We start from the raw sequence: 11,314 nt of genomic DNA on the forward strand, positions 1-11,314 counted from the left end.
CCACGTTTTTCTACCTTCTTATGCTCGTAACTTTCAATTTTGCAAAGTAAACTATAATTTTCTAGATAGCTTTCGATTCGCAAGAAGTTAAAGTATCCAAAAATAGCAAAAAAACTATAACTCTTCTGTCATTTTATCACCCGCAGAGAAATAACATTTATAAATGGCCCGTTAAAATTAAAAAAATTTGATTTCTCAGGGGGTGATAAAATGACAGAAGAGGTATAATTTTTTTGCTTTTTTTGGATACTGTATCTTCTTGCGAATCGAAAGCTATATAGAAAAATATAGTTCACTTTGCAAAATGGAAAGTTATGAGCATAAAAAGGTAGAAAAACGTGGATTTTTACCCGTTTTCGAACTTCGGACATTAATTTGGCCCCCTGTAAAGAAGCGATGGGGCGAAAATAAATCATTTTTATACTTGAAACATTAACACACAATAGTTCAAATATTATAATCTGAATCATTTGAAATCCATTGCAGCATTTCTAGTTTTGGCCAAAACCCCGTAGAAGAATCACCTTAAGTACAAATTTTATCAAAAAATTTCCCAGATCCAAGAAAAAAAGCTCAGAGAGTCTTTATATCTAGACATTTTAATAAATTCAAGATTTAAGTGAATTAAAATTAAAAAAGGTTTTAGATATTTTTATATTTTGTGTTTATATTTTTAAATTAATTTTAAACAATGTGATGGAAAAAGTTTTAAAAATAAGAAGTAATCAGATACTTTGATCATAGTCAAAATCATATTTATAAATTAATGGTGGTTTTAATTTCCATCTTTTCAATAAATGCCAAATTATTCCCATTATTATATAGATTTTGCTTTTAAAGATTTGATTTGAGTCCATCTGTAAAAGTTAAGATGCAATTATTTTGAAGGATGAATATTAATTCAAAAGTCTATAATAATGTTAAAAAAAATTATATGCTTGAAGCTTTTGCTTTGAAATTTTTCTTACATAATTGTCATTCGTCTAACAGTATTTAAAAAAAATTATAAAAATGTAAAATAAGTTTTTCTTGTAAAAATTTTATACATTTTTTAAGTGTTTAAGCAAAGAAGCAAAAAAATCTCACAATCAGTAACCTCCTTGGAAAAATGAAAAATTTATCCTTATTTTAAGCGTGAAAAAAAAACACGACAATAAAGCATCAATCTAGGTCCTAGGATTATTCCGTTTTTCACTTCTGAATATTTCAAACAACTATTTTCAAAACTGAGGATTTATTTTTGTGTTTCCCTTCATTCGGGGTTAAAACCAATAGCAAAAGACCAAGTTTGATTTTTAAAAAATCACCCTTTCACTTACAAAACCGCACTTTGGCACAAAATCCCGCCAATTCTGCAGAGTACACTGTCGTTTGCACGCCATCTTTGTGCAAAAAGCTGGCGGCGAGTGGTGGCGTTGATGCCGTCGGTGGTGGCTGAAAAAGCTGCCCTTTGGTTGGCTTGGTTGCTGCCGAGAGCAGGCGTCGTGCATGTATCAAGAATTTGTTTATTCAGCGCGAGCTATCTCTCACGTTTGCTAATTGAATTGGTCCCAATTACAATCCCGGTCGGCAAACCGGCGCGTGTTTGCTCAAGCTATTTGCCCAAACGTGTGTGTGTTTATTTCGCCAGTGCACGCCCGGGGGTGCGTTTGACACCTTTTGAACAATCAACACCGAAATTCGATTTGCATTTTGCGCCGCCCGCGTTTCGTTCCCCGTGCGGCTTTTTAACCTTTTGGCAAAACAGTCACACCGACTGTCGCCGCCCGTGCTTTATTAATCGAGTCAAGGTTCGGTTTCGGTTGTGATTAGTATTGGAACTTTGCAGAGAGAGCTGTAAGTGCTCCCGGCAGTGTCTGATGGAAAATGTCAACAAGTCGCGAGGTTCAATGGAGCTGGTATCAGAACCTGGAAGTTCTGTGTGTATATTTTCAATTGATCATAACGTGCAATTAGTACAAAATCCAATGAAACTTAGATTATTAAATAAATGAAAACCACGAATTTATTAATGTAAGTCCTCATTCTTTTGTAAATAAAATTTGCCGCGAGTTTCTTTTCCTTGTAATTATACGTTATTTGTTTTGAAATTCATAATGGGCAATTTTAAAAATTGTGTTATTTACAATTAAAAAATTTACCACAAAATAACGATGAAATGTGTATTAAACTTGCATTCTTCTTTTTATTGGAATTAAATTTTCAACATTACTATTTACTTTTCATTGGCTATATTTGAATGAAAGTAATAAAAGTTGTAGCTTATTGTTAGTAACTTGACAGTAACATATGTTTTCACCCCAATATTCTTTTCATGAGGATTACTTTAAATAAAGTCCTAAAGCAAAGTTGGCTTTTTTTGTAATATTCAAAGAAAAATGGTAATTTTAAAAGTTTAATTTATGCCAATAATAAGGAATCTTAAAATACAGCATAATTATGTTTACAAGCAGTGTAAATTTACTAAATTAGGCCAAATCTCTACACAGAGGAAGCTTTTGTTTCCTACTTTTCGTGTTTATATGAAAACCACCTTAATCCTGCATATTTGGCCCGAATTATCAGCCTTAAAAAACATGCGCTTTCGTGAAAGGGCAATTTGCATTGCAACTTTCATTGAATAATTGAGCACAGAATTTGGTTTAATTTTTTTTTTTATCTTAACCTTCTTTAAGGTGTCTTATCAGATAAATCTCTCCGAAAGATTCAAGGAAAATTTTAAGAACAAGCTATATTGTAAATTTATTTTGCAAAATCTAAGTATAAATTTAATGGAAAATAAATTTGTCAACGGTTTTATTACAGTTTGGTAGGTTTTGAGTGACTTAAAAGTTTAAAAAATAGCAAAAGTGATGACAAATTTCATTAATAATATAAAATTTCGTTTTCAAAATTAATCAAGCCTTTTTATTTAAATTTGATATATTGAAATCACTTGAACCAATTTTAGGCCAAATTTTTAAATTTGAATAGAGAAAATTTGTAACTATTTTTTATAGAATGTAGGTCAAAACAAATTTCCACCGGTAATTTCCATTTACCTTCATCGCATGAATGTAAACGTGTTAAATGAGAAATTAATTTTTATTACTTCACCCCTATGGCGAAAGGGGTTGGACTTTTTGTTGTTGGTCCGACTACGGCTGGTTTTCGGTCGGGGGGTGCTATGTAGTCCACGTTTCTGCACGCGGCGGACAGGGAAGGAAAAATGTGGTCAGACTGGTTAATGGGCAGCGATCGCCGGCCGGGGCACAGTCAAGGTCTGGAGCAGAGCAAAACCGAGAAAGCCGGCAACATGGCTGCGCGAATAATTCCACCTTTGCAGCATCATTTGATACCACCTCACTCTCTTTCACTCAACTCGCTCATTATGATCGTTCCCCTCTCGCCGTGCAGCAGCAGACTCTTTTTTCCGCACTGCGTTTCATTATTATATGTATGTCCATGTGTGCCTCCCCTAAGGTGCGATCATAATAGCTCCTCCACAACGAACGCGAGTGTGTGGCTCTGAAGAGGCGCGTCGCCTCGGCAACCAAATTAATTGTAGCATGACCAACTGATTAAAGGCAGCGTTTCGACACGCGGCGGCTCGATTGTGCAAAATGCAGTTCACGAATTGAATGCAAAGGAAATCTGGTGCGCTCTGCGAATGAATCGCCAATTAATAGGCCATTGTGCACTGCGACTTTGTAAAGGAACTGTCTAGCTCCTGCCTTCAAATCCGCTTCCCTTCAGTTTTTTTTCTTTTTAGTTTTCAATAGCCCAGAAATTCTTTATCAAGGCCGACGAAAGTATGAGGATTAAAAATGAATTATAAATAAACTGGTATCAAGTGTCTCTTGAAAAGTTGACCATCAAACTTTGAAATCAAAATTAAATTAAAAATATACCCTGGTGATTTTTAAGCAAAGAAAGGTCTTCTTAAGTGGATATTTCAAATTTCATGTTAAACGATGTATTAAATTCAAGAGCAAATTTTGGTCTTAATAGCAATGTAATTTATTTGAAGCTTATTGTTAGTGATATTTGTACTAAATATTATAAAATAGTATCAAATCCTACAGTTGAAGCATATAATTTCAGCAAAAAAAAGTTTCAAATTTGTGTAATAGAATTTTGAAATAAAACAGTTCATCGGAAATCACTCAACAAAGAAATTTAGTTTTAGGATCAATCAGAAGTTGTACCAGTTTCATGGTACTATTTTCTGATTAGCTCACGAACAATGGCATTTTTCATTGTTGCATCGCGCCGCCTTGTTATAGTTGCGAAAAATAGTACAAAATGCCCCAAAACGCGAATTAATAAGAAAATTACAGATTTTTTTTTTATTAGCAGTCAAATTATTAAAAATTTTCTCGTCGTGTAAATCTTTTAGCCTTCTATATAAATAATTCATTCATTACTTTATATTTTACTTAATTAAGTTATTTTAATTCCATCTTCAATTTTATAATCAAGCTGCAGGGATATAAATTTTTTGTTATCAAATGATGAAAAGTACACACTGTTTAAAGTGCTGGTGCGCGACCGGCGCCAAGAGTATATAAGAGTGGCACTCCAGTGTGTTATTAGATGACGGCGGGAGGAAAAAGCGAGTAGGCGCCTCAAGCCACCCCAAAATTGGGGCACGGAGCGCGCAGGACAAACATTCAAATGAAAAATACTCTATTTGCTTCAGACTAGCACCAGAAAGAACATTTGTTTTGGTTGAAAAACTATTTAAATTTATATACGAATAGTCTTTCATAAAAGAACAATATACGAAGGTTCAAAATTTTTGAATTACTTCTCTAAAAATCATAAAATAATTGTCCAGCTGAAGACTTTTATATGATAAATGATAAAATAATAATTTAAAAACGATCCGACCCATCTTTAAATAGAATAAAAATTTGATTATTTTTATTTGATTTTCAAATCTTTTACTATTATTTTATTTTTTAAATTATATACCGGGTTTATTGATATGTACATATTATAAATTTTATTATTTCAAATTTAATGCTATTAAATTCCCTGTTAAAAGAAGATATTCCAATTAAAATGTTTTGGTTACGATCAGCTGTTTTTTAGTTATCTAGTACACGGAATCACCCAATTTTTTTTCCGTAATGCAGCAATCTCAACCAGGAAACATCCCCAATTTTGTATTTTTCGACGGAATTGAGTTAAGGGAGATACAGGGTGTCTCGTTTGACGGGCATTGCGGGCTCGATCGCCGGCAAACGGAGCGCCGCCGTGATTCGCGAAAAAAGCCAAATTTGCACTCACATTGGATTTGTTGTATTCCAGTAGATATCCGGAGGTCGACTGCTGGCCTCCCTGGGGAAAACTTCCATGATGACGAGCATCAGCAAGAACAACTCGAACCACCACATGGCTAATCCTGTTCGCACTCGTACAACAATTTAATGGAATTTATATGCGAATGTCGCGGGCCGCACCGACGAACTCAGTTTTCGACACCACTTTTTTCGGCACAGGTCACTGAAATGCTTCAACACAAACGGCCCGAAAGAATGACAGCTACTCGAATGCAAGTGCTGCGACTGGGTGCATCCCCTGGTGCATGCATGCGAGGGCAGGAGGCACGGAAGCAGACGAGAGTCTCTCAGCTGCAGCTCCACTCGCAAGGTAATGCTGGCCGCCGATCGGGCCCCGGCGGCTCAGACCCTCGCCTGCGCCATCTCTCCCGATCCTGCGCAAACCTTCCGCTCCTGTGGCGGCGCCGAATTCGCCACGGCACCCCCCAAAGCGCGGATCAACCCCTAAACGAAAAGCTGGTCCACTCGAACTAAATTTTAAGACCTTTCGGACAAATTTCTGCAAAGATTGTGACACGGAAATTTCATTTTTTTCATTTTTAATTTTCAATAGTCAATCATGTTTATCATAAGTTCACATATGAGATTTTATTTCAAACTTCTTCAATTTATATAAAAATGATACAAGTTTTTCTCTCTTATGATTATTTAAAAATGATTTTTACTCTCTGTAGTTTTTATTCTCATTGTAAGGCATTCAAATCACCAAGCACTGTAGTATAAAAATTGTTCAAAACTGAAATCATTTTTTTAAACACCATATATCAAAAAGTAGAAGAAAAAAAATGAAAATTATAAAAAAAACCTCAGAATTTCAATCTACCATCAGTCTCTATAATTGATCAAATATTTAAATTTCATGCTAGCAATCCAATGTTTAAATTTGAGAGAAAGTTTATTTAGTTTTAATTAACTTAAATACTATATATTGAATCTAAGAAGTTTAGAAAAGTGAGAGAAAACAAGAGTTAAATTTTCATGACATACTATGCAAGCAATTAAAAAAAAATTCGCAATAAGAGGTTAGAAGACGATGCAATTTAACTTCAATAGACGAATAGACTCATTTTCCTTCATGGGTGGTATTCAAAAATCTAAAAATAATACATCAAATTTTGGATTTGGACATAATTTAGTGATGTTTTTTGATTAAGTTTTATATACTGCATACTAAAATTTGAATGAACTCAAATACTAAATAAATAAAAAAATAGACACATTACATTACTCATCTATTATTTTTTATTATTTTAATAGTTGCTGCAAATTATGTCAGTTTTTGGTTACTTGATATGGATACTATTAATGATGAAACTATGAACCTATAAAGATGTATATTATGTTTCTCATTTTCAATTCTAAAACCAAAATAATAAATAAAGAAAAGTTGAAAATTATAAATTGAAAGGAAAAATTTTATCGCAAAATATCGCATAATCCTAGAGAATTTCCCACATTTATCCTTACTATCAAATGCGAACGCTCAGTTTTTTTTCTTTTTGTCAATAATTTAACAATATAAAAACGAATAGTTCACACCAATTATGTATGTTATAAATTTATCATTTTCATCTTTTGTTTACTAAATAATTCTTCTGCTCGAGTTCCTTATGCAAATGGATTTGGCGCTTCACAGGACAAAGCCAATAATAATTAAATGCTGTTTAATTAGTAGCACGGTGCCGACGATTAGGAGCTTTGGTGCTGTTTGATTGATGCCCATGAGCACCGGTCATTGCATTTATATACGCAATAGTGTAAGTGAGCGTGATGATCAATTGAAATGCACAAACGTGTGCGGCCCCCGTGTACACTCAATCAAACGGCGAGCAAGAGAGAGAGTGGACGGGGCTGAGATAAGCAAACACCCCTTTGCTGAGACCATCGAGACTCGATCTCATCCACAACAACGTGCGCGCGAGAGAGAGCGAAACAATAAAATGTATTATGTATAAGGGACTGACTGATGTGTGCTGTTGGTTAGCGTAATGGAATTCGTGTGTCCGACGCACATCACACGCCGAAAATCATCGCAGGGAGTTGAAGCCAAGGGGAGTTGGACTCGGATGGACACGCGCGGGGGTCGTTCGCAATCAAATGACCAAAGGCTCGGAAAGGGAGGCAATTGGCGAGAATTAATTTAAAGCTTCGGACAATTTCACGGTTTGCAGCCTGATTTGATTTCGGATTCAATTAAATTCCAACGCTCGAATAAATTTTTTATTCATTTGCTCATTGATGGTAAATGGTAAAGTTTTATACACATCTGATCGAAAAATATGTCAGAATATTTATTTTAAAAAAAATCCGGAATGGGGACCGTTCACGAATAATTTTAATTTAATATGAATTGGCCAAAATTTTTTTTGATGCGATCACCATTCTGAATTTTAAGTATGTTGTTGGGGACCAAACGGGTACACAGTGAAAATTTTGAAATAAATTTTTTTAACATTTTTCCGGAAAATTGAGTTTCTGTAAAAATACAAAACTTTAAATAAAATTCAATTATATTTATCTCAGAAGATTCTATCTACGAGTTTCTCTGAAAATTTTTCTGATTTGGTGTTGCGGACTATTGAGAATATTCTATCCAACCTCCTCTCCTGTACGCACAAAAGTCAGAAGGAAAGGAAAATCGCACCGGCAAATGAAAGAGATCGGTTGCCATTGGAGACCCTTTGGAAGTCAAAGGGAGAGAAATGATGATGCGAACGAGAGAGAATATGAAGACAAACAGGCAGGCGCATCATCACAAAGTTGCCTGGGCAACACACCCACCCACACTATAGATAGATGTACATATAAACGAGACCCACACTCAAAACACCACAAATGCGAAAAGGGAGAGAAAAGAGGCGGAAAAAGCGACGACCTCTCTCTAGGCCGCACCACCAATTTATGCACGCACCGGTGCCGAGATTTTGTTGCTTGCCTTTCGGCAACGAAAAAGGTTATACAGAAGAGGGACTCAAGTCCTTTTGGCTGATTTGATAAATGGAAATGAGCATTGCTTGTTTGCTGCGGCGTTCTCATTTGAATATATAAGGAATTTTTGGTGGAATGTAAGAAAGTATTGGTTTTTTTTAATATTAATATATTTGTTAATTACAAATTGAGGTTATTTAATTGCTGGATTGGAAGCGTTGCAGAAAAAATTCACCATTTAAAAAAATGATGTTAAAATTATAACTGGAATATGTATTAAATTTGATCAACGCTTACTAGAGATTGTAAGAAGAAAAAAAACATCTCCTCTAAATAAACTAAATCAAACAAAAGTATGTGAAATTTCAAAACAAAACAAGCAAAAATTAATAAAAAGTTTCAAAGTTTAATGTGATTGTTTGTTATTTTATAATATTTTATCTGTTGATTAATATTTTTTCTCTAATATTGAGGTAGGAAAAAATTAGTCCCAGGTCGTAGTGTAGCAAAAAAAATTATAAATTTTATAATCCATCCCCCTATAGCTTTTTTTCCATTATCACGATAGATATTCTTCCTGAAATTATATATATCATGAAATTAGAATTAATTTCAAAACTAACAAAATGCAAAGAATAAAAATGATTAAATCCCAAAATAGTCTGATTTATAATAAATTATAATAATTAATAGGTCAAACTGTGTTAAAAAAAGGGATTATAAAATATTTCAATATATTTTTTCACAATATTTCCTTTTTTATCAAAAATTTTCTCTACCAGCACACTTTAATCATATTAAGATATAAAAAATAATTAATTTTTTCTACACTTTCAGACGGTTAATTAATTCATATTTTAAGGCTTGTTCTGTCAACCATGCTGCTCCTCTCAAAGTGATATTGCTCGCTTCGCAGCATCTCCGTTGGCTGAGTGAATATGAGAAGCCAATAAAGAGCAACCAGAATTAATAACGTTTTCCCAACGCCAATTAATAACACAATAACAAATATCTGCAGAGAGGGCATAAAAGGTATGCCAAAGCTGCTCGTCTCCAAAATAGGGAAAGGCGAATTCGGTGGCCCGGGAATTTCTAATTGGAGTTTATTGAGACACGACGAGACATCAGAGAGTTTGCAGGGCGAATGTGCGACGCCGCTAATTGGCAGCTAATTTGATCACGAGAGGCAGGGGAGCGAGATATTGCCTGGCAAATTCCTTAAACTTAATCAACAGTTAATTCAGCCGTAAATTCTCGAGATGTATATTGTGCTGCTGATTATTATTTATCCATCGCATTGAATAAACACACACGTTTGACGAGCAAGTCTTAATTGCTCAATTGAACTGCGCAAACACTGAAAACGGAGAGTTCAGAAATTGACTTCTCGTCTCAGCTCTCTCACTCCATTGGAACTTGGAACTCTCAGCAAACTATTTTTTGCCTGCTTTTTGTGGTTATTGCTTCAAAAGGTGCAGCTAATTAGTTGGAATCCAGGTAGATTGCAAGAAAAGCAAGCGTAAATTTATTTATATATTGTTGAGAAAAAGTTTGTAAACTTTTTGACGAAAGCAATTCATTTAAAAATAAGTTGTATATTTAAAACATGAATGAATGTCACTTGTTTTTTTTTTTTCATCTATTATGATCTACAACAAAAGATTAAGATATTTCAACTGAAAAATTAAAAATAACTCCTGCGGTTATTTCATAATTTAATTATTTGTGGGGTGTGATATTGTTTCAATCATATACATAGCTTCATACAGCTCATAAAATGAAGTTAAATTTATGAAGGGCCTGGAAATTTTTCTATGCGGCGTTTTATACAACTTAAGGACTTCTTATTGATATAGTCAAATCAAGTCCTTACAACAATATAAACAGATTTTGGCGATTGTTGAAAGACAATTGGAAATTTTAATCACCATTATTGTAAAGACTTGATTTGACTATGTCAATAAGGAGTCCTTAATATTTTTCAAGCGCTGCACTTTTTGTAACATGACCTCCTCGTTTGTCACAAAATTTCTATTTATAATTTATATAATTATGATATATATGAATATTTTATATTTAAAAAATGAATTCAGATATTGACCTTTATGCAGATTTTCAAATTTTCTAACCGGGGTGTTTTAATGTATTTAGTAAAATATAAAAAAAATTCATTAAAACTTCAAGCAAAAATAAATAATTGACTAATTCTGTGGATTGATACAAATGTTTTTAACATTCATAAAATTCTCTGGAAAAAATTGCATCAATATTGAAACGCTAAAAGCTGTAGGATTTTGTCAAACTCAGCCTAGGACTAACACACAAACACACATCGGCGAGTCCAGAGGCGAATGAGTTGCGGCGCAAGTGCACAGAAAAGCAAAGTGACTTACTCGACATGTTATAGGATGCCGGCGGGGATTTGGCCGGAACATGTATGATTTACTCTTGCAATAGCTGCTACTTCTAGCTGTGGATATTATGTGTGTGTTGCTTGGCTAGTTCGTCTCCCCCGGTGGCCTGAATATTAATGCACTTTGCAACCCTGCTGCTGGCTGCAGATACGACGAGATTTAAATTAATTCAGCCGCCGCCAGCTCTCGAGATGACTGTGTATGTAACCAGCATATAAATAAATACAATTATACACAAGGCCCTGAACTGAATTTTAAGAGGGCTTCCATTAATGCTATACAAAATGCAAAAATAAATCACCAATAAAATTTAAAAAAAAAATCTTAAAAAAATCGTGGTCGGATGCCGGATTTATCAGAATACCAGAGATATAAAAAAAATCATAGGTGTCCAACAGGGCAGCAAAACCGGAGAGTTTAGTTACCACTGCAATTGTAAAAAATCTTTGGTAGTTATAAAAAACCAATAATTTATGTTCGAGATTCAATTTATGCAATCAAAAAAGGGAAAGTGCAATAATTAAAGTAATACATATATTATTTAAAAGAATAAGAAAATTGAAAATATTTCCTTTTTACTTTTTCAATCGCATTATTTTTGGCCTCGGCACACCGCAGGGTGCCACATCAAGGTGCAGGCCGGAT

The 11,314-nt window shown here is 34.1% G+C and overlaps 1 protein-coding gene across 1 annotated transcript in view; it reads right to left on the reverse strand.

Annotated features, from left to right (window-relative positions):
* LOC132205750 (ephrin-A4) overlaps positions 1-5,633 on the reverse strand; it is a 247,326-nt gene extending 241,693 nt beyond the window's left edge. Inside the window, exon 1 of the mRNA XM_059635011.1 lies at positions 5,275-5,633. Within this exon, the coding sequence (XP_059490994.1) occupies positions 5,275-5,381 (107 nt within the window). The 5' untranslated portion in view covers positions 5,382-5,633. The remainder of the gene's footprint in view (positions 1-5,274) is intronic.
* Between the last annotated feature and the right edge of the window lie 5,681 nt (positions 5,634-11,314).

The sequence above is a fragment of the Neocloeon triangulifer genome, unplaced genomic scaffold (assembly GCF_031216515.1).
Source record: "Neocloeon triangulifer isolate White Clay Creek 2 clone unplaced genomic scaffold, ASM3121651v1 ptg000003l, whole genome shotgun sequence".
In the NCBI taxonomy this organism is placed as follows: Eukaryota; Metazoa; Arthropoda; class Insecta; order Ephemeroptera; family Baetidae; genus Neocloeon; species Neocloeon triangulifer.